At 46.6% G+C, this 24044-nt stretch overlaps 1 protein-coding gene and 1 non-coding gene across 5 annotated transcripts in view; both read left to right on the forward strand.

The window, feature by feature from the left end:
- IFNGR2 (interferon gamma receptor 2) overlaps nt 1-11408 on the forward strand; it is a 31402-nt gene extending 19994 nt beyond the window's left edge. Inside the window, exons 4-7 of one of the 4 annotated variants that reach the window (XM_086413572.1) lie at nt 1293-1438; nt 5484-5643; nt 6347-6504; nt 10383-11408. In XM_086413572.1, coding sequence (XP_086269698.1) covers nt 1293-1438; nt 5484-5643; nt 6347-6504; nt 10383-10613 — 695 coding nt within the window. In that variant the 3' untranslated portion in view covers nt 10614-11408. Of the gene's footprint in view, nt 1-1292; nt 1439-5483; nt 5644-6346; nt 6505-7258; nt 8387-10382 lie in introns of those variants that run through there. The other 3 variants (XM_086413579.1, XM_086413595.1, XM_086413588.1) reach the window with 3 other exon arrangements.
- Nucleotides 11409-19723: 8315 nt separating this feature from the next.
- LOC147380365 (small nucleolar RNA SNORA20) lies at nt 19724-19848 on the forward strand. Its single transcript, XR_015135404.1, has one exon. It is a non-coding gene; the product is annotated as a small nucleolar RNA SNORA20 (small nucleolar RNA).
- The last annotated feature ends 4196 nt before the right edge of the window (nt 19849-24044 follow it).

A 24044-nucleotide genomic window follows, 5' to 3' on the forward strand; every position in this document is an offset into this window, starting at 1 on the left:
AGATGTTCATGCCAGTGTCCGTGAGTGGGGGGTGTGATGCAAGCTTTTTCTGTTCCTCGTGGCCAGTCTGCTAACAACACTGAGGCTTGAGACGGGCCCCACCCGACAGTGTATCTGTCTGGACTTAGTTCCTCCACCAGAACAAAGGAGGTGAGAGGGCAAGAGTGCAGGCCCTCCGGGGACCAGTTACTTTACGCAGAGAGAAAGGTGGCCAGACCACGTGCCTAACCCTCCCCAACCTGGGAGAGCCCAGGGTGGGGCGTGGAAGCTAGAGAGAAAGCCAGCCCTCCTCTCGTGAACAGGTGACGGTTCCCAGCGATATGATCGTCTGCGTGCGTGTGTCAAACGTGCAGAAACAGGCCCCTAAGAACTTGGAGCACATGACCTGTTCCTTGATCTGAGTTCCTCCGGTTAATTATACAGGTTAGATGCTTACTTAATAAAGGCTGTAGTCTTTCTTCTATAGTGTACCAGAATCACAGTACTCTCCAGTGATGTGTATTCCAGAACATGAAAAGTCTTAACAAATAGATACATGATAGTGTTGTTGTTCAGTCGCTCAGTCCTCAATCCCCTGGATGATAGCCTGCCAGGCTCCTCTGTCTGTGGGTTTTTACAGGCTGGAGTGGGTTGCTACTTCTTTCTCCAGGGGATCTTCCTGACCCACGGATCGAACCCACATCTCCTGCAAGTCTCCTGCATTGCAGGCAGGCTCTTTACCCCTGAGCCACTGGGGAAGCCCTTGTGATAGCAGTGTTTCATGTTATTATGTTTAAGTGTGTCCTATTGGAAAAAGCTAAAAGAGAAATGTATTTAAAAGTTTGTAAACACCACTTTTATCTATATAAAAAAATATGTAACAAAAAGAAAATATATATAGAAGGTAAGAGCTAACAAAATCTTTTCATGAAAATTTGACCTTTGGTTAACCTTCCAGCTCTCTGGAAACCTGATAAAAGCTAGCCTATAAAACTTGTTATTAGCATAGCATATGGCAGAAAGACCTCTGGTAAAGAATCGGCCTGCCAATGCAGGAGACGCAAGAGACACAGGTTCGTTCCCTGGTTGGGAAGATCCCCTGGAGGAGGAAATAGCAACGCACTGCAGTAGTCTTGCCTGGAGAGTCCCATGGACAGAGGAGCCTGGTGGGCTACAGTCCTACAGTCCCTTGCGGCACAGAGTCAGACACGACTAAAGCAACTCGGCACTGCACAGTATATATATACACACACATACATGCACACACGTGTATCTACATAGACTGATGGATCTCGTTTGTAATTCTATTTCAGCTACCATTGGGCCTCCAGAAAACATCCGGGTGACCCCAGAAGAAGGCTCCCTTATCATCAGGCTTTCTGCTCCCTTCGATGTCCCTGCCACCGAGGCCTATTTTGTGTATTGTGTCTACTACTGGGAGAAGGCAGGAGCTAAACAGGCAAGAGCATGTTCTTCTTTGTTTTTGATGTTCTTTTCTTTGGAGTTTCTGGGTAGCAAACGAAAGGCCAAGGAGGGGATTTCCCTGGCAGTCCAGTGCTTGAGACTCTGAGCTCCCATTGCAGTTGGTGGGTTCAACCCATGGTCGGGGAACTAAGATCCTACAAGCTGCTCTGCTCAGCCAAAAGGAAAATCAAATGGCCAAGGACACCAGGGTATCCCAGTGCACCCTTAGAGGACAAGACCCATCTGCAGGGCCCTCTCTGCCTCGTATCACACAGTCCCCGTGGTCTGAGTCTGGATTCAGCTGGTGCCCAGGGAGTCTTTGCCACACTCCAGCATTGGGAAGGTCTCATGGGCCTGTTTCTACTCATGGGCCTATTTTTACTCCTGCAGTCTGCAAGGTTAAGCTATGTGACATCTCTGATCTGAATGGTTTTCAAAGAAGGCAATGCGAATAGGTGAAAAGTCTCAGTGAAGGCGAGAAGAGGGCATGTTCCAAGGAGAAGGGCCAGTAGGTTGGAGAAGGCTGGGCACATCCGGGAACCGCACATGCCTGGATCCATCAGAAATGCGGGCCTGGGACTCCCCTGGTAGTCCAGTGGTTACGAATTCACCTTCCAATGCAGAGGACACGGGTTCAATCCCTGGTTGGGGAGCTAAGATTCCCACATGTCGCAGGGCAACCAAGCCCATGCACCGCAACAAAGACCCAGCACAGCCAAAATAAAAATAAATTAATTAATTAAAAAAAGAGAAATGGGGCCATGTGAGGGCCTTGGGCAGGGTAAGGTTGACAAAGGAGGGGTCAGAGCAAAGGGGCCTGGTGTCTGGGCCAGGGTCATCTCCAGTGTCTGATCATCCAAGCTGCATTTTTTTTCCTATTTTTTGGCCACACTGTATGACAGCAGTGGGGGTGGGGGGTGAGCCTTAGTTCCCCAGCCAGGGATCGAACCTGTGCCACCTGCCGTGGAAGCCCAGAGTCATAACCGCTAGACTGCCAGGGAGGTCCCTTCAAGCTACATTGAATGATGTTTCACTATGTGTGTGAACCTCCTGATTTCCTACGTTCAACATTACTCTAATTTTTATAAGAATTTTAAGAGCTGTATGTTTATCTGGAGCTTTCTTCGTGTCTGGCACTGGGCCGGGCACTTTGGATACATCCTTTCGTTTACCCTTTGCACCCATCAGTTTCACTGAGAGGGAGAGGGAGTGTAAGGACTGCCCGAGGCACGCGGAGGAGGCGCCTGGCTCCAGAGGGCCCGTGCTCTCAGTGCTGTGTCTCCCACGTTGCTGATGTTTGCACTTGCTCTGTTTCTTTATGAAAGTGAAAGTCGCTCAGTGTGTCCAGCTCTTTGCAACCCCATGGACTACACAGTCCATGGAATTCTCTAGGCCAGAATACTGGGGTGGGTAGCCTTTCCCTTCTCCAGGGGATCTTCCAAACCCAGGGGTCGAACCCAGGTCTTCTGCACTGCAGGCAGATTCATTACCAGCTGAACCTCGAGGGAAGCCCCTGTTTCTTTACAGTGAGTGTAAAAACACCAAGGAAGGCAAAACTCACTGAAGGGCAGACTCTCAGCAAATAGGGAAGAAAGAAATAATCGTTTCCCAAAATCTGAGTTCACAGTTCTGGTCAACTGGAACAGAGGAGGTCTGGAAGAATCTGGGAGGGATTCCCCTTTCAACCAGAGCATCTATGCTTTGGACTTCTGTGAGCAAAAGATTCTGCGGCTAAAGTGACTCTGAAAGCCACTGATATGGTCTCCATTCCAGCTGTGAGTCCAAATGTCAAGGGTCCCCAAACCCAACCCCTAGATTTGCTCCAAGGATCCTCGGGGACTCAGCGTCCAGTTGTACTTAAGGCTGTGACTTATTACAGAGAAAAGACACAGAACAGAGTCAACAAAGGGAAGAGACACAGGGGGCAGAGTCTGAAGGAGTCCAGGCAGAAGCTTCCAGGAGTCTTCCCCTCATCACACAGGCTACTCTCAATTCCCCCGACAACAAGAGTAACCGAGTATGTGAAATCGCATCTCCCAGAGAAGCTCCTGGGAGACTCAGTACCCAGGGCTCGTACTGGGGGCTGGTCACACAGGCACCCTCGACCCAGCAGAGCCACCAGGGCTCCTGACTCCCAGAGGTAGAGCAGGTGTTCAGCATCAGAAGCATCATTTATACATTAAAACAGCCTTATCACTTAGGGATCTGTGGGACGCTCCTCAAAGCCAAGTTCCCAGATGTCAGCCTTGGGTCAGCCTTGCAAACAAGACCTTTCTAAGGACAGGTCTCCTGCGTTCCTTACTGTCTCAGGCCTGAACGGTAGCTCTTCTCTGTAGTCTGTGATTCTTCTGGAATAGCCAACTGGCTGCTGAAATAAACTCAAAAAAGAATAGTGTTGGGACTCCCCTGGCGGTCCAGTGCTTAAGAATCTGCCTTCCAAGGCAGGGAACCTGAGCTCGATCCCAGGTCAGGGAACTAAGATCCCACATACTGAAGGGCAACTAAGCCTGTGTGCCACAAGGAAAGATCCCACGTGCTGCGGCTGAGACCCAACACAGCCAAATAAATAGATAATTTTTTTAAGAAAAGCATATTGTCCTTAAATTTACCTTTTTTAAAATAATTATTTCTTACTTAAAAAAAAATTTTGGCTGTGCCAGACAGCTTGCAGGAACTTAGTTCCTCGACCATGGATTGAACCCAGGCCATGAGAGTGAAAGCGCCAAGTCCTAAACCACTGGACTACCACAGAATTCCCTGAAATTGCCTTATGTGGTGTCATATTTTACTCCTTATGTGGAGTAAAAATTGTTTCTTTTCTGCCCTGGCAGTTATCATCGTTAAACAGGAGGGGAGAAAGTTTTGAATCATCTATAATCCTACTGTTCAAATATAGTATGACCGTTTGTATTTTTAAAAGTAAGATCATGTCCTATATACTGTTGAATGATCTGCCTTTTTTTTCAGTCAACATATATAATAAGCCACTTTATCTCCACACTCTGAAGCTGCCACCATTTCCAATGGTTGTAGCGTATTCTGTGTGTGTGTGTGTGTGTGTGTGTGTGTGTGTGTGTGTGTGTGCGCCCGCGCATGCGTGCTCAGTCATGTCCGACTCTTTGTGACCGCATGGACTGTAGCCTGGCAGGCTCCTCTGTCTATGGGATTTCCCGGGCCAGAATACCAGAGTGGGTTGCCATTTCCTTCTCCAGGGGATCTTCCCGACCCAGGGATCGAACCTGTGTCTCCTGCGTTCCTTATCACTAGCACCACCAGGGAAGCCCTAGTGTTTTCTACTGTATCTCCCAATATGAAAGCAGTCCTTTAGGAGAAATCCCGTATCCCCATAGTGTGTGGTGTCTTTTTCTCATTTCCCCATAGAATAGTGACAGTTTGTCCGGAATGAGAGAGGGGCCGTTGACCGAACATGTGGAGGTGACAAACCGGAGGGAGGTGTCACGGCAGGCGAGGGAGACAGGGGACAAGATCCTCTAAGAATCTGGGACCCAACTCTTCCCTGATGACATACATTTCTAAGACCGTGTTCACCAGAACTATAAAGGGAAGCAGCACAGTGAAGCGAAAACCAGAAGCAGATTCGGAACCCAAGGAACAGTATTTTCTAGAATGCCCTTTTTCCCTCTGTTCATCCACTGACTTGAAACTGTAGACGAGACTAACCATGAAATATACAATGTTCATTTCAAAGGAGAAAATTTCGTCCTGGAAATTGGGATTTGCTAAATTCCAGCTCTGGACCCTCCATTGCTGCAATGGGGCTTCAGATCTCACAGCCAGAAACACAGCTCTAATGCCATCAGCATGTTTCTCAACACTCCTCCCGTTTCCACACGTGAAATTTGTCGGCTGTAAGCGTTATATGTATAAAATTGGTATTCTGTCTCTTTAAAACCAGAATTGCCTTATTCTTTGGTTATTGTGTTCGATGTGAATTTGGGGAAACACTGGAGAAGACGGAAGGCCTTGACCATCCCTGTGCGGGTAATTTACATGTGCGGTTGTTGATGCTTGCTACGCAGGTGACACGCCCGTTCAGGAGTAACTTCATCACATTGAATGATTTAAAACCCTTAAGAGTATACTGTTTTCAAGTCAAGGCAGAACTGTTTTTGACCAAAGAAAACATCTCTCGACCTGGACATTTAAGCAACATATCTTGCTGTGAAACGGCAGCAGATGGTAATGTATGCTTTCCTAAGTGCTTTCTTTCTGAGCTGGAAACAGAACACTCCTAAAATAGTGCAATCAGGAGTTGCTTTTTCGGTGAAGGGTGGTGATGAGTGTAGGGAGATCCAGAGAGGACGGGCTAAGACAGCAATTCACAGTAGATACAACGAGGCTGTGCTGGAATCTCCAGAACAAGAACTGCCAGACGGGTAACACCTGCTTTGTTTTAGGATTGCCTTTGTTGTTCAGTCACTCAGTTGTGTCCAGCTCTTTGCAACCCCACGGACTGCAGCACGCCAGGCTTCCCTGTCCTTCACTATCTCCCAGAGTTTTCTCACACTCATGTCCATTGAGTCAGTGATGCCATCCAACCATCTCATCCTCTGTTTCCCCCTTCTCCTGCCCTCAATCTTTCCCAGCATCAGGGTCTTTTCCAGTGAGTCAGCTCTTCATATCAGGTGGCCAAAATATTGGAGCTTCAGCCTTAGTATCAGTCCTTCCAGTGAATATTCAGGACTGATTTCCTTTGGGATGGACTGGTTTGATCTCCTTGCAGTCCAAGGGACCCTCAAGAGTTCAATAAAGCATACAGGGCAGGGTGGAAGAGAGCAGTATCCATTCATTTCCCTGGGACGTCAAGTGTATTTATGCAGTGGTGGATGAGAAATTACCTGATGTGTGGGTCATCTTGTTGGTTTTTCGGTTGTCTCTCTAGCTTCTGTCAAGCTTCAACAAGACTTCCTGGCTGCCGGAACCACCTTTTTGGTGCTGTCAGTGGTGGTAGGGTCCTGTCTCTTCCTGGTTCTGAGATACAGAGGCCTGGTTAAACCCTGGTTCCACTCTCCGCCACGCGTTCCACCGCAGATAGAGGAGGTATGTACACGCCCACAGGGGTGACTGGTCAGGCTTTCTTGCCCCTAGTAAAACCTAAGAGTAGGACAGTGGACAAAGCCACAGACACAGAGGTCAGAGTTAAAAGTGCTGCTTGGTTACTTGTACACTCGTCTTCACAGCAGCATTACTCACCATAGCCGAAAGGCAGAAACACCCTGAATGTCTATTGACAGATGAATGGATAAATAAGACGTGGTGGGAATTCCCTGGCGGTCCAGTGGCTGGGACGTGGCACTTTCACTGCCACGGCCCTGGGGTTCAACCTGGTCAGGGAACTAAGATTCCTGCAAGCCTCATGATTCACCACCCCCGCCCCCACCAAAAAGATATGGTATATACATATGAACGGAATGTTAACCTTAAAAAAAAGAAGGGAGTTCTGAGACATGCTACGATAGAGGACCTTGAGGACATTACGATCAGGGAAATAAACTAGTTACAAAATGACAAATACTACATGATTGCACATACTCGAGCACTTAAGAGTACTCACATTCACAGAACCAGAATGTAGGATAGAGGTTGCCCGGGTCTGAAGGGAGGGAGGAAATGGGGAGTTGGTGTTTAACGGGGACAGTTTCAATTTTACTATGAAAAAAATGAAAAAAGTTCTAGAGACAGATGGTGCTCATGGTTGCCCAACAATCTAAATAGACTTCACACCACTGAACTGCATGCTTAAAAAGGGTCAGGACGGTAAATTTTATGTTATGTGTTTGTTGTTGTTCTTTAGTCACTCAATCGTGTCCAACTATTTGCAACCCCATGGATTGTAGCCCGCCAGACTCCTCTGTCCATGGGATTCTCCAGGCAAGAATACTGGAGAGGGTTGCCATTTCCTCCTCCAGGGCGTGTCTCCTGCATTGGCAGGTGGATTCTTTAAACTGAGCCACAAAGGAAGCCCCTATGTTATATGTACTTTTCCACAATTAAAAAAAGTGTTTTTTTTTTTTTTAATGGCACGAGGTTGGCCAAAAGATGGCCTAGTCTGGCCCATCCAGGAGATTGGCCGTGGTAGGTCCCACTGGAGACAACACATCGATCCTAGGCGTTTGGAGACTGCCCCCAGGGAGCCTGGCTGGAGCTCACGGACCAGTGGAGGCTGCAGTCAAGAGCATGAGCTTTGGGTTAGACAGTGTGCACGCAGGAGGATTCTAGAGTAAACACACCCAGAGCCATGAGCTCAAAGCCTTGCATGCCTAGCGCACAGGCCATGTTACTTTAAAGAATTTAAGAAAGAAAAGTGGAATGGGTGGGCCTTGTTGTTCAGTTGCTTAGTCACGTCCAACCCTTTGCGGCCCCGTGAACCACAGCACACCAGGCTTCCCTGTCCTTCACCATCTCCCAGAGTTTGCTCAAACTCATTCCATTGAGTCTGTGATGCCATCCAACCAGCTTATCCTCTTACCCTCAGTCTTTCCCAGCATCAGGGTCTTTTTGCAACAAGTTGACTGTTTGCATCAGGTGGTCAAAGTATTGGAGCTTCAGCTTCAGCACCAGTCCTTCCAACTTCCAATGTATATTCAGGGTTGATTTCCTTTAGGATTGACTGGTTTGATCTCCTTGCTGTCCAAGGGATTCTTAAAAGTTTTATCCAACACTCCACTTTGAAAGCATCAACTCTTTGGTGCTCAGCCTTCTTCATAGTCTAGCGGGTCTTACAGATAGTCTTGTTTTCCTGCCCAGCCACACCGCAGCCCCCCTCCCCAAGGCTCAGTGAGGCAGCCAGGTTCTCTGAGGACAGAGCCATTGGGACATTCTTGGGATCAGAAGCTCGCTGATAGAAGAATACTTAAAACTGTTTGCCTCTGGAGGTTTATCATTCTTCAGTAAAATCAGAATAAAAGTACTAGAAACAGAATCTCATGTTGTTGTATCTCGTCTATAAAGACAAAGTCTAGAAAGAGCTGTAGTCACTTGTTTTCCTTCATATGTCATGAGCTGTTTAAGGGACACAGACATTATGAGAAATACACATTGAACTCCCTACTGGGACCTGCATACAGATGCTGTAGGAGTCTGCTTCTATGAAGACTCTAAGTAGAATAACAGTCAAACTCATAGAAAAGCAGAGAGTAACACAGTGGTTAACAGGGGTGAGGGGAGAGGGGAGTGGGGCGTTGCTTTCAAATGGTAGGAAGTTTCAGTTATGCAAGATGAATAAGTTCTGGTTTCTGCTGTGCAAGATTGTGCTATAATTAGTACTGTGTTGTGCCCTTAAAGGGGCTTCCCAGGTGGTTAAGATTCCACCTACTAATGCTGGAGGCACAGGAGACTTGGGTTCAATCCCTGGGTTGGGAAGGTCCCCCGGAGAAGGGAATGGCAACCCACTCCAGTATTCTTACCTGGGAAATCCCACGAACAGAGGAGCGTGGCAGGCTACAGCCCATGGGGTTGCAAAGTGTTGGACATGACTGAGTGACTGAGCACACACATGCACTTCAAAATGTGTTAAGAGAGTAGAACTCAAGTTAGGTGTTCTTACCACAAAATTACAATAACGGCAACAACAACAGCAACCGATTTTCCTGGTTAATACTGTCACAACAGAACAGCTGTCACCTCGGAGTTTTACTTGCATTAATAATCTCCGTCTCGGGACTCCCCTGGTGGTCCAGTGGTTAGGACTCTGCACTTGCAGGGAGCGCAGGTTCAGTGCCTGATCAGGGAACTAAGATCCTGCATGCCGTGTGATGAAGCCAAAACACTAAAAAACAAAACCAAAAAAAACCAAAAAACTCTGTCTCTCAGTAGAACTAGCAGCCGGGCCCCAGTAAGTGAGTTTACTGCTACTTGTTTCTTTGGGGCTTGAACCTAAAACACAGAGCCTTTCGATTTGCTTTCCTGGGAAAGTGTGAAAAGTCTGTATCAAAGGTCACTGAAGTTTCATGAGAAAATGACTCATGTTTCACTTGTATTTTTGAGGTTTCGCAAGTGCACGTGACATGCTGCTGCTCCTCTGCTCACCAGCCAGCGCTAAGCTGACTGCATTTCAGTATCTTTCAGCATTTCCAAGAGCCATGCGGTTGGTTCTTGGTAACTTGGTTGTGGTGGTCGTCATTGTTCAGTCGCTCATTCATGTCTGACTTCCCTGCGACCCCCATGGACTGTAGCCCGCTGGGCTCCTCTGTCCATGGGATTTCTCAGGCAAGAATACCGGAGTGGGATGCCATGCCCTCCTGCAGGGAATCTTCCTGACCCAGGGATCAAACCTGCGTCTCCTGCTTTGGCAGGCAGATTCTTTACCACTGAGCCACCTGGAAAGCCCTTTGTAACTTGGTAATGATGTCTAAGCCCAAAGCAGAGGCAGGAGAGACACAGCACATTAAGGGTGTGGATCAGCATTTCAAATCAAGGACCTGCACTTTCTCATTCGCCCATGGCTGCCCGCTGCAGATCCTCCGCACCCATGTGTGTGTTATATAAAGCAGAAACACCTAGTGGGTGGGGTAGCTGAGAAAAAAATGCCCATGAACTTTCCCTCTTCACCCTTACCTTGTAGGTGACCAGGAGGCTTCATTTCCTCCTTTCCTGAAAAGTTAGAATTCCGAGACATTCCAGGTGAATAGCCCACAAGCCCTCATCCAGCCAGTGCATCAAGTCAGAACTTCATTTCTCGAGTTACACACCTTACACACTTTCAGAGTATCCCCTTGGTTGGCCCTTGGATTCGTGTGCAAGCTATTGAGATGAGGGGTGGGGAGGGGTTTTCAGGATTTTTGAAGCTGTTTCATTGGTGGACAGAAGTGGAAGTTACACCAAAATGATATAGGATTATGCCAACTCAAACTAAAGTCAAAAGGTCTTATATCTGGAACTTACAGACTAATTATGGTGATGGTTTTCAATTTTTCAAGTATTTAAAGGATCCGGCTCAGCCCATCTTAGACGCCCTGGACAAGGACAGCTCGCCAAAGGATGACACTTGGGACTCCGTGTCGGTCGTGACGTTTCCAGAGAATGAGCAAGAAGGGAGTCCCCAAAGCACTTTGAACCAAAGTGCTGGTCCAAGCCACCAGCCCACGGAAGGAGTTCTCTGTGCCAAGGAAGCTGCGACATGCCTGTCAGGACTGGATGGAGCCACTTGATCCTTAGTCTCATCACAAAAAGACCTTGGGGGTGCCTGGGAAGAAGTCAGTTGTGGGAGAGACAAACATTTTTTTTAACTAGTGAAAGTCGTTCAGTCGTGTCCGACTTTGCGACCCCAGGGACTGTATAGTCCATGGAATTCTCCAGGCCAGAGTCCTGGAGTGGGTAGCCTTTCCCTTCTCCAGGGGATCTTCCAAACCCAGGGATGGAACCAGGATCTCCTGCATTGCATGCAGATTCTTTACCAGCTGAGCCACGAGACCTAAATCCTGCAAGTTTCTAGACTGATTCTGCATACCAAAAAAAAAAAGTTTTTGCTTAAACACTAAAAAGGCATGTAATCATTTGTTAGCAAACAGGCTGTGACACCCTTGTGATATTTCGGACATTGTTGCCTGGCCTGGGTGGTCAGGAGACGGGGTCCTTTCCTTGGTTCTGGCAAGGCCTCGGGCCCTTTGGGCAGGTCACGGAACCTGTCCCAGCCTCTCCTGTCAAAGGACACTCAGTGGCCCTTGACACCCATCTCCTGGCTTAAAATGTGATTAATCCCATGAATAATCTTCTAGTAATTTAAGGGCCTTTTTTTTTTCCAAACTAGAAATAAAAGACTGTTTCACTAACTTTTTATCAGCCTGTGTAGGGACATGTCTGGTGACCCAGTGGCTAAGACTTCATGCTTCCGGTGCTGGAGATGGCGGGTTTGACCCCTGGTCGGGGAACTAAGACCCCACATTGCTGCACAGTGTGGCCAAAAACTGTAAAGAAATCAATAGACATTTGAAAGTCTGTGTGAAGGTTTCCTCTCCACCTTCTTTATTTTAGCCTCTTTTCTGCAAAGTTTCAGCTTTTTGCTATGACGCTATCTATGATGCCCAGCAGACTCACCCAGAGGCCACGCAGCAAGAACTTCTGACTTGTGTCACTGGACTGCTTGAAAAGTTAGGCAGGGGGTTTAGAAGCTGCATCAGCACTGCATTCAAATGTGATGTGTCGCATACGTCGAGCAAGGCGTGTAAAGGGAACGAGCTTGTGGCCAACAGTGTATCCGCTGGGCTGCTGGTCTTCTCATGGGGCAAGTATTGATGGGCTAAAAATCCATTTATCTGATTCCTGAGGCTTAGGAAATGGATGCGTCGCTTCACGGCTCCCCTCCAACACACATAGAAAGTGACATGTTGCCGTAAGTTCTGCTTCAGAAAGAAGCCCCCACGGGCAGCCTCACCTTGACAATGGGAAGTAGAAATGCTGACGGTAGGTCCATGAAGTACCTAGGACTGGTTGATGGAACCACCTGCTGTCTCAGGTGGGCCCTGTACCTCTGGTGAGGAATTGGCCCTTGGGCTGACTTTCTAACCAGTCGTGACCCCTGCCATCCAGGGTGACAAGAGAGGAAAGGACACCCACCCACAGCTGCCCCCCACCCACCCACCCCAGAGGAGTCCCCTTATGAGATGTCTGTGTTATCAATCAGGTTCACCTTGAGTTGGGACAGGGTTGGAAAAAGAGTTGTCATTCAGTTGCTCAATCGTGTCCAACTCTGCGACATGGACTGTAGCACACCAAGCTTCCCTGTCCATCACCAACTCCCAGAGTTAGTAGAGGGCAATTGTAAAGACCACCCTCAAACCATTTAGGAAATTGAGGATTTGAGCGCTTCCTCTGCTGGGCCATACGATGCAGCTGGTTGAGGTGGGGAGGATGTGTGTACAGCAGGAAGAAAACCAGCTAAAAGTGAGTCCAGCAGGAAGGGGGACAGATACGCTGTTAGGAATAAGCGCTCTGTGCCACCCTCCATAAAAGGAGGTGCCAGCTGATCAGGGGCAGGCAGGCTGGTTATGGGGACCAGATTCTGATGAGGCTGTACTGGATTCAGGGCAGAGACAGTCCAGTGTCCTGGGGCAGACTGGGTGGGGTTCAGGCCCGGAAAGGCCCTTCTTAGTTGAAGGCGGCAGCTTCAGCAAGTGACAGAGTTCAAGTGCAGGGCCGGCACTCTGACCAGGTGCCTCTCAGGGGCCAGGCTCGTGTAGGGGAGGGGCTACACTGGGTTCCAACTGGGTTCACTGAGGGCCTCTCGGGGCCTCCCCATCCTTCCTCAGTAAGCGTGGGGCTGGCCTGTTATGCAGAAGGAGAGGACAGAAATTATTTAAGACACTCCTTCCCCGGCAGCTCAGACAGTAAAGAATCTGCCTGCAGTGCAGGAGACCCGGGGTTCGATCCCTGGGTCGGGAAGATCCCCTGGAGAAGGGCATGGCAACCCACTCCAGTCTTCTTGCCGGGAGAATCCCATGGACAGAGGAGCCTAATGGACTAGTCCATGGGGTCACAAAGGGTCAGACACAACTGAGCAACTGAGCACGCATGCACGCATGTCCATAGTGAAAGTGAAAGTGCACGTTGCTTAGTTGTGTCAGACTCTGCGTGCGACCCTGTGGACTATACAGTCCGTGGAATTCTCCAGGCCAGAATACTGGAGTGGGTAGCCTTTCTCTTCTCCAGGGGATCTTCCCAACCCAGGTCTCCCACATGGCAGGCAGATTCTTTACCAGCTGCGCCACCAGGCAAGCCAATAAGTAAACTGTTATTGAGACCCAGTGACGCTCATTCAATTTATGTATAACCTGTGGCTGCTTTTGTGCTGCAAGGTGGAACTGAATCATTGCAAGAGCTTGTTTTCCTGCGAAGCCTAAAATAGTCACCACCTGAACCCTTACAGAAAGAGTCTGATGAACTCTGATCTGTACAATGAAGTGTATGTTGTATAGGAGAAAACAGACTTACTCCCATTATTTAGGTTTATACAGTTACAGAAGGTCCCTACAAGACCCCACCCCATTTAATGCTGAGACTGTTTAATTCAAAGGTCATATATTACATGGGAGGAGGGGTATTTGAGGCTTGCCTGTATTCTATAAAGTACATTATGGAATATGTACTAGGAAAGGCTGGAGGTCATTTAGGTGTAGGCAAATCAATGGAGAAACATAGGCCCTAGATCAATGCTAGGTCACCCAGAGATGATGGGAGAGTTGGATCAAGGCCACTGCTAACTCATACATGACTGCTATGTGCATTAGATAAAGACCCTGTCCTTTAAGATCCTTTGTTTTGTGCGGAGTTTTAAGTAAACATAGGATGTTCTGGGCCTTCATTGTGAATAGCGCCCCTGGGGGTCCCGCAGTGCTCAGCATGCAGATTGCAGACGGGGTTGGGGGGTAGGGGGATGTGGGGGGGGGTTGGGGAGGTGAGGGGGGGTTGGGGGGTGAGGGGTGGGGTACACCTCAGGGCCATGGGAGAGGAAGCAGCCCCTCTTGCTCTGGGTGGTACCAAGGCCATCAGGATGAGGAGCTGATGGACATGAGGGTGCAGAGGGGAGAACCCCAGGTGGGATGTGGGGATGAAGGACGGGCAGAGAAGGGAGACTTTGTCCACACCCATAGGTCACCTGCTGATGTTCGTTCACTCACTGCAAAAACCACAGCTGCCCTCTCACTCAGAAACTGCCAATGTGGAGAACGGCTCAGGTCCTAGCCTGTGCTCAGGGCGTCGGCCTTTGTTGACTTCTATTTCATTCACCATCATTTATCTCAGTCCATAGGATGTTTAAAAGTCTGCATAGCCACTAAGTTACACTGCTTTCGGCTACCGGAAAACAACTGTGTATCCCCAAGGGGCTCCAAGGCTCTCCAGAATAAAGGTGTTTTATGCCAGAAGCCTGTGTTTTAGGCAAGAACCTCCTAAACCATCCCTACTGTTTGGTGACAGTGCGAATCCACACAGGCATCTTCCCGTGGAGCAGTCAGGCCTCCGGCTCCTCGGTGTGCCCACAGGCCCTCTGAAGAAGCTACAGCCCTCTGATGGGAACATGGTGGAAATCACCTCACCCTCCTTGCTTCCAGTCTCTGGTGACTGAGGATTGCCAGCTGCATCAGGAGGGCGCCGACCCACAGGTCCAGGAGGATACCTGGGGCAGCACCCAACCGGTGGAGGGAGCTGGTCGGTGCTGCTCACAGGCGCTCTAGGAAGACTGAGAAGGATGCTGCCCAAAATCTCATCCTGCTAACAGAATACAGGCAGGAGGGGCTTCTCTGGGCCCTCCCCCATTTATTAAAAAAAAGGGGGTGAGGTAGACCCCCAGGGTTTCTTTACAAAGATATATCTAGTTGAAACCTAAATGCCCACTGACAGAGGAATGGATAAAGAAGATGTGGTGTGTATATACACACAGTGGAACATTCAGTTCAGTTCAGTCGCTCATTCGTATCCAACTCTCTGAGACCCCATGGACTGTAACACGCCAGGTCTCCCTGTCCATCACCAACTCCCGGAGTTTACTCAAACTCATGTCCATTGAGTCAGTGATGCCATCTAACCATCTCATCCTCTGTTGTCCCCTTCTCCTCCTGCCTTCAGTCTTTCCCAGCATCAGGGTCTTTTCCAATCAGTCAGTTCTTCTCATCAGGTGGCCAAAGTATTGGAGTTTCAGCTTCAGCATTGGTCCTTCCAATGAATATTCAGGACTGATTTCCTTTAGGATGGACTGGTTGGGTCTCCTTGCAGTCCAAGGGACTCTCAGGAGTCTTCTCCAACACCACACTTGAGCATCGAATCTTTGGTGCTCAGCTTTCTTTATAGTCCAACTCTCACACCCATACATGACTACTGGAAAAACCATAGCTTTGACTAGACGGACCTTTGTGAGCAAAGTAGTCTCTGCTTTTTAATATGCTGTCTAGGTTGGTCATAGCTTTTCTTCCAAGGAGCAAATGTCTTTTAATTTCATGGCTGCAGTCATCATCTGCAGTGATTTTGGAGCCCCCCAAAATACAGTATCTCACTGTTCCCATTGTTTCCCCATCTATTTGCCATGAAGTGATGGGACTGGATGCTATGATCTTAGTTTTCTGAATGTTGAGTTTTAAGCCAACTTTTTCAGTCTCCTCTTTCATTTTCATCAAGAGGCTCTTTAGTTCTCCGCTTTCTGCCATAAGGGTGGTGTCATCTGCATATCTTGATATTTTTCTTGGCAATCTTGATTCCAGCTTTTGCTTCATCCAGCTGGCATTTCATGTGATGTACTCTGAATATAAGTTAAATAAGCATTGTTTAATAAGCAGTTAAGCAATATGCAGCTTTGACATACTCCTTTCTGTTTGGAACCAGTCTGTTTTTCCATGTCCAGTTCTAAGTGTTGCTTCTTGACCTGCATACAGATTTCTCAGGAGGCAGGTCAGGTGGTCTGGTATTCCTATCTCTTTCAGAATTTTCCACAGTTTGTTGTGATCCACACAGTCAAACGCTTTTGGCGTAGTCAATAAAGCAGAAGTAGATGTTTTTCGGGAACTCTTACTTTTTCGATGATCCAGCGGATGTTGGCAATTTGATCTCTGGTTCCTCTGCCTTTTCTAAAGCCAGCTTGAACATCTGGAAGTTCATGGTTCATGTACTGTTGAAGCCTGGCTTGGAGAATTTTGAGCATTAGTTTGCTAGTGTGTGAGATGAGTGCAATTGTGCAGTAGTTTGGATTTTTTTTTGGCATTGCCTTTCTTTGGGATTGGAATGAAAACTGACCTTTTCCAGTCCTGTGGCCACTGCGGCGTTTTCCAACTTTGCTGGCATATTGAGTGCAGCACTTTCACAGCACCATCCTTTAGGATTTGAAATAGCTCAGTTGGAAATCCATCACCTCCACTAACTTTGTAGTGATGCTTCTGAAGGCCCATTTGACTTCATATTCCAGGATGTCTGGCTGTATGTGAATGACCATACCATCATTAAGACCTTTTTTGTATAGTTCTTCTGTGTATTCTTGCCACCTCTTCTTATTATCTTCTGCCTCTGTTAGGTCCATACCATTTCTATTCTTTATCAAGCCCATCTTTGCATGAAATGTTCCCTTGGTATCTGTAATTTTCTTGAAGTGATCTCTAGTCTTTCCCATTCTGTTGTTTTCCTCTATTTCTTTGCACTGTTCACTTAAGAAGACTTTCTAATGTGTCCTTGCTATTCTCTGGAACTCTGCATTCCTATGGATAGATCTTTCCTTTTCTTCTTTGCCTTTCACTTCTCTTCTCAGCTATTTGTAAGGCCTCTTCAGAGAACCATTTTGCCTTTTTGCATTTCTTTTTCTTGGGGATGATTTTGATCACTGCCTCCTGTACAGTGTTATGAACCTCCACCCATAGTTCTTCAGGCAGTCTATCAGATCTAATCCCTGAATCTATTTGTCACTTCTACTGTGTAAATCATAAGGGATTTGATTTAGGTCATACCTGAACAGTCTAGTGGTTTTCCCTACTTACTTCAATTTAAATCTGAATTTGGCAATAAGGAGTTCATGATCTGAGCCACAGTTAGCTTCTGGTCTTGTTTTTGCTGACTGTATAGAGCTTCTCCTTCTTTGGTTGCAAAGAATATGATCAATCTGATTTTGGTATTGACCATCTGGTGATGACAATGTGTGGAGTCTTTTCTTGTGTTGTTGGAAGAGGGTGTTTGCTATGACCAGTGTGTTCTCCTGGAAAAACTGTTAGCCTTTGCCCTGCTTCGTTTTGTACTCCAAGGCCAAATTTGCCTGTTACTCCAGGTATCTCTTGACTTCCTACTTTTGCATTCCAGTCCCCTGTGATGAAAAGGACATTTTTTGGGGGTGTTAGTTCTAGAAGGTCTTGTAGGTCTTCATAGAACTGTTCAATTTCAGCTTCTTCAGCTTTACTGGTTGGGGCATAGACTTGGATTACTGTGATATTGAATGGTTTGCCTTGGAAACGAACAGAGATCATTCTGTCGATTTTGAGATTGCATCCAAGTACTGCATTTCTGACTCTTTTGTTGACTATGATGGCTACTCCATTTCTTCTAAGGGATTCTTGCCCAGTGGAATATTACTCAGCTGTTAAAAAGAATGAAATAAGGCCATTTGCAGCAACATAGATTGATCTAGAGAGTCTCATATTGAGTGAAGTTAAATCAGGGAGAGAGAAATGTAATATGACATCCTTTATATGTGGAATCTACAAAGAAATGATACAAATGAATTTACTTAAGAAACAGAAAGAGACTCACGGAAAACAAACTCATGGTTACCAGGGGGATAAGGGATAGTTAAAGACTTTGGGAAGGTTATGTACACACTGCTATATTTAAAATGGACAACCAACAAGGATCTATTATATAGCACATGGAACTCTGCTCAATCTTATGTGCCAGCCTGGATGGGAGGGTGGTTTGGGGGAGAATGGATACATGCATATGTATGATGCAATCCCTTCACTGTTCACAACATTGTCAATCAGCTACACCCCAATACAAAATGTTTTTGGTGTTTAAAAAAATAGAAAACATAATCACTTGCAAAATATATTAACTAGTGAAATTAATATAATCAATTAAAGTAATTATATTACACTTTAATTAATTAGTGATGTGAATTAATAATTTATAACGAACATGAATTAGACTGCTTCCCTGGTGGCTCAGATGGTAAAGAATCTGCCTGCAATGCTGGAGATCTGAGTTCAATCCCTGGGTTGGGAAGATCCCCTGGAGGAGGGCATGGCAACCCACTCCAGGATTCTTGCCTGGAGAATCCCCATGTACAGAAGAGCCTGGTGGGCTACAGCCCATGGGGTTGCAAAGAGTTGGACACAACTGAGCAACTAAGCGCACACACACACATAAATTAGGCTTACTTCATTTTTGCATTCAGGTGAATAGAACTATTTGATTTCATATCCCTGAGGATAAGTGTCCTGTTTGTAGTTGAGAGCAAGAGCGAAAACCTAGGACCTCCAAGAGCTGATGAGCCCAGATAGGACTCTGAGTCCTTGCCAACAGGCAAGTAAAGGGCCCAGCGTAAAATTTAATTCATCAATTAAATTGACGTGCTTCTTGACTAACTCCTTTCTGAAGTGTTGCTGTGAACCTCAGTATGACTGTGTGTAACTCTGGGTACCCAAACCCTTCTCAAGTGGCTAGCCCCACGCTACAAGTGAAAGATGAACACAGCACCAACAGTCTTAGCCATGTGTACATCTGCATAGACTGTGCACTGCACGACCCCAGTGGTGCCCTGTATATACACAGAATACAAAGTATTTGGTTCCTTTGAGACTTAGAACTTCTTCTTGAAAAACTGTCAAAATTAATAGTGAGTTTCCATGCTAACATGCAAAATCAGATTTAAAACATATTACACACCCAAAAGCCATTAGTAGACTTTAGACAGTAATGTGAATTTCTTCTTTTTACTCCTATGTTTTCCAGCCATTTTCTGGAGAATATTCCTTTTTATAATGAAATAATATCAGGAATTTTTTATAAAATGAAAGCTCAGTGCTCTGGCGCAAGAGACACCAGGATGGTAGAGACTGAAAACAGGCAGATTTCAGGGTGAGGTTAAATCCTCTCTCCCTGCTGCACCTGGGTTTTTCTTCAACCAGACAAGAACCACTTATAAAGATTGTAACTTGTTAGACACAAATTATTTATCTCCTCCACATATCACAGGGTCACTTTAGTTCAAGTCTACACAATGCTGTTAGTAAAAAGTACACTGAATTTGTTCTATTTGACTTAATCAGTCTCCCCTCCCACAAAGTACTTTTAAAATTATAAAGGAGAAAAATAGCTTCTTTACGGTAGAGATACCTGGTAGACCCCACCTTGAGCAGGCAAGCAAAGTTAAAAACACCAGGACGGGGACAGATGTATGCTTGCTTTGATGTCATGAAAATGTAACATCTATGTTATTCCTGCCAAAACTGCATAACCTGAATTTAATCACAACGGAACATCAGACAAACCAAAATTGAGGGGCATTCTACACAACAGTTGGTCTGCATTCTTCAAAAATACCTCGTCATGGACTTCCCTGGTGGTCCAGTGGTTAAGAATGCTGCAGGGAACACAGGTGCAGTCCCTGGTCTGGGAAGATCCCACATGCCTGGGGGCAACTCAGCTGATGCACTCAACTACTGAAGCCCGCACGCCGTTGCTTCACAACAGGAGAACCCACAGCAATAAGAAGTCCGGGCACTGCAAATAGAGAGGAGCCCCTGCTTGCAGCAACTAGAGAAAGACCTAGCACAGCCAAAAACAGTGAATAAATAATTTTACAAAATAATAGCCATTATAGTCTTTCAGTGATATGAGCGGTTATACACATGGGATAAAATAATACTGGGCCATTGTAAATGGAGGTGAAGTCACCATTTCATCTCCATGGTCTAGACACTGCAAAAAACAAAAACCAAAAACCTAGTCATGAATGACAAAGGCTGAAGTTGTCCCAAGTTAATAGCCACTAAAGGGGGCTTCCCTGTGGCTCAGCTGGTAAAGAATCTGACCTGATTCTTTATCAATGAAGGAGACCTGATCCCTGGGTTGGGAAGATCCCCTGGAAAAGGAAATGGTGACCCACTCCAGTATTCGTGCCTGGAGAGTCCCCATGGACAGAGGAGCCTGGCAGGCTATGGGGTCGCCATGGGGACCCGCCCACGGGGTCGCAAAGAATTGGACATGACTGAGCAACTAAGCACAGCACAGCAAAAGGGGGCTTCCCTGGTGGCTCATGGTAACGAATCCGCCTACATATGCGGTAGACACGGATTCAATCCCTGATCTGGGATCCTACATGCCGTGGAACAACTAAGCCCAAGAGCCACAGCTACTGAGCCGGTACTCTAGACGCCGTGCTCCACGATGAGAAGCCACCGAAATGAGAAGCCGGTGTGCCGCAACTAGAGAGCAGCCCTTGCTCTCCGCAACTAGAGAAAACCCGCGCAGCAACGAAGACCTAGTACGGCCAAAAGTAAATAAATAAAATTATTTTTTAAAAAAGAGCCACTAAAGGGCCATGACAACTAAATGCAATGCGTGATCACAGACTGGATTCTGGACCGGAAAAAAACCTTATTTTTCTTTACTATAAAGCATACGAGTGGGGCACTTGACAAAATTCAAATGAAGTGCTTAGTGCTCTATCAATGGTAACTTCCTGATTTTGGTATTGTAGAACAGTTGTGATTTGCAGAAATACACCGAAGTATTCATGAGTAAAGAGGCATCTTGTCTGCAGCATACTGTCAAATGTCTCAGGAAAAAAAAGACTAAAGCGATTGTGGTAAAATGTTACCATCTGGGGAAGCTAGAATTCTCTGAGTTATTTTTGCAACTTTCCTGTAAGTCTGAAGCTATTTCAAAATAAGTCAGTCAATCTCTACACTCCTAACTTTCGTTAACAGAAGTAAATACACTTTGCCTCATACTGAATCCCTCTTGTCACCTGGATAAGGTGCTCCCATGTCAAAGATTTGCTGATCTCTGCACTGGCATAATCCACAGGGTTCCAGAAGGCTTGCCTTGCTACTCTTGTAGAAATTTAAAATATCCTATTTTCTGCAGCTTAAACAATTGAAGAGGGGGCTTCCATGGTTGGACAGTGGTTAAGGATCTGCCTGGCAATGCAGGAGACACAGCTTCGATCCCTGGACCAGGGATCCCACATGCCACAGGGCAACTAACTACTGATCCCGCACTCTAGAGCCCAGGAACCGCAACTACAGAACCCACATGCAGGAACGACGGAAGGCCTCACGCCCTAGAGCCTGTGCTCGTCAACCAGCAAAGCCACCATAAAAACCCCATTCACGGCAATTAGACGGTAGCGCCTGCTCTCTGAAGGCACCAACCAAGACCCAGTGCAGCCTATATATATATATATATATATATAAGAATTGGAGAGGCATATACTATCATCTAAAACCCTATATAAAATGACTAAACCTGTGTTAAATCTACTACGAGAAAGAAAAAAAACCACTGGCAGGCTCAAAAAAACAAACGTCTCCAGACTCTTTTTTTTTCTGACTTTAAATTATATATCTTTATAAATTTTTTATTTTTAAATTTTAATTGGAGGCTAATTACAATATTGTAGTGGTTTTTGCCATACATTAACATGAATCAGCCACGGGTATACATGTGTCCCCCATCCTGAACCTTCCTCCCACCTCCCTCCCCATCCCATCCCTCAGGGTCATCCCAGTTTACCAGCCCTGAGCACCCTGTCTCATGCATCAAACCTGGACTGGTGATCTATTTCACATATGGTAATGTACATGTTTCAGTGCTATTCTCTCAAATCATCCCACCCTCGCCTTCTCCCACAGAGTCCAACAGTCTGTTCTTTACATCTGTGTCTCGTTTGCTGTCTTAAGATGGCACGCCACCTTGTGACCAAAGGCTAAAAAGCCATCAAATGACAAAGGAAAAACGCCTTCAGGCAGAGCCACCAGGGAAAGAAGGACCCAGCTTTATTTATCATTTACTGTTTCCAGGCACCACGAGGCATTTCCTTCTGTCAATTCTCAAACAGCGTGGGGCTCACACAGCTAGTAAGTGGCAGTGGCAGAATTAGGGAAAAGTAAAGCAATCTAAACCCCGTCCATTGATCACGGCCTTGTGGTGAAGGGGCTTGCGTAACTCAGTGAAGCTAAGAGCCACGCCGTGCAGGGCCACCCAAGACATGGGATACATGTGTATGTACATCTGAGTCCCTTCATTGTTCACCTAAAACTATAACAACATTGTTAATCAGCTATACCCCAATGCAAAATGTTTTTGGTGTTAATAAACATAAAAAAAAAAAAAAAAAAAGGTGGGTCATAGTGGAGAGTAATGACAAAACACGGTCCACTGGAGGATGGAATGCCAAACCACTCCAGTATTCTTATCCAGAGAACCCCATGGGCAGTGTGAAAAGGCAAAAAGATATGACACTGGAAGATGAGCCGCTCAGGTCAGAAGGTGTCCAATATGCTACTGGGGAAGTGCGTACTCAGTCACTCAGTCGTGTCCAACTCTTTGGGACCCCACAGACTGATGCTTATGCTGAAACTCCAATACTGTGGCCACTTGATGCAAAGAACTGACTCATTTGAAAAGACCCTGATGCTGGGAAAGATTGAAGGCGGGAGGAGAAGGGGACGACAGAGGATGAGATGGTTGGATGGCATCACTGACTCAACAGACATGAGTCTGAGTAAACTCTGGGAGTTGGTGATGGACAGGGAGGCCTGGCACGCTGCAGTCCATGGAGTTGCAAAGAGCTGGACGCCACTGAGCAACTGAACTGAACTGCGACTGTGGCCTGCCAGGCTACCCTGTCCATGTGACTATCCAGTAAGAATACAGAGTGGGTTGCTATTTGCTTCTCCAGGGATCTTCCAGACCCAGGGATTGAACCTGAGTCTCCTGCATTGGCAGGCAGATTCTTTACCACTAAGCTACCAGGGCAGCCCATAGAATTGATAGTTCATTCCTAAAAAATACAGGACACATTTTATAAAAAGCTCTAAGAAAGGAACTTTACAGGAAAAAAAAAATTTTAACCTAGTTCAACCAAAGGTCTTCCAAGCTTCTTTGACCACTGTACATCTTTTCCTAAAGAAATGCCAAGGTTCTAGGGCAGTTCAGAAATGCTGGCTGAGGAGAGGACTTCGCACTCAGGAACAAAGGGCCTGAGCCGTGACTCCCATCCGTGGGCAAGTCCCTTCACCTCTCCAATAAAAGTTCCTACCTCCAATTGTGAGGGTGAAATGAGACCATACACAGGGCATAGAAGGTTCTTCACAAATGCTAGCAGGGAAAAAAATGCGTGAGTTAGAAGCTTCCTTCAGGCGTAAGGTATAGTGTTGCTTTGCGCTCAAGGCTGTGAATCAACTACATTTAAACAAGGTGTTTTTAAGTAGAAACACACATGAAGCAAGGTTATGTATTGATGGCTGAGGAAAATGTTGTGGCCAAAAGCTCACCTAACCCAGCATTTCCATCAGAAGCAAAGATTCAGAACTCACTAATTTGGTCTTGGGGAGGCTCTACAGATTCTACAGCAAAGGAGAACTGACTGGGGCTTTCCTGGTGGCTCAGTGGTAAAGAATCTGCCTGCCAATGCAGGAGACACGGCTTTGATCCCTGACCGGGGAAGATGCCACATGCCACAGGGCAACAAAGCTCCAGTGCCACAACCACTGAGCCTGTGCTCTAGAGCCTGGGAGCCGCAGCTACTGAGTCCACGTGCCTCGAGCCCCTGCTCTGCAATGAGCAGCCCATACACTGCAACCAGAGAGGGGCCCTCGCTGGCTGCAACTAGAAAAAGCCCGCACAGCAGCCAAGACCCAGCACAGCCCAAAGTAAGTAAATAAAAATTATTTTTAAAGCAAGACAATTGACTGGATTTGGAAAGCTTGAAAGTTTAAAGCATGCGGGAAGGAAAAAGAAGAGGTGGAGAGATATTTTGGGTTTGGTCCAAATGAAATTGAGAGCAGGGGAAGAACAGAAAAGTTCACTGTCTTTAGGTATGAAGGAACCAGGATGGATACATAGTTCATTTTAAATAAAATGCAACCATAATAAAGGCTATTTACAGGCAA

The sequence above is a fragment of the Bos grunniens genome, chromosome 1 (genome assembly GCF_055505025.1).
Source record: "Bos grunniens cultivar Pamir isolate PY7600 chromosome 1, Bosgru_T2T1.0, whole genome shotgun sequence".
NCBI lineage: Eukaryota > Metazoa > Chordata > Mammalia > Artiodactyla > Bovidae > Bos > Bos grunniens.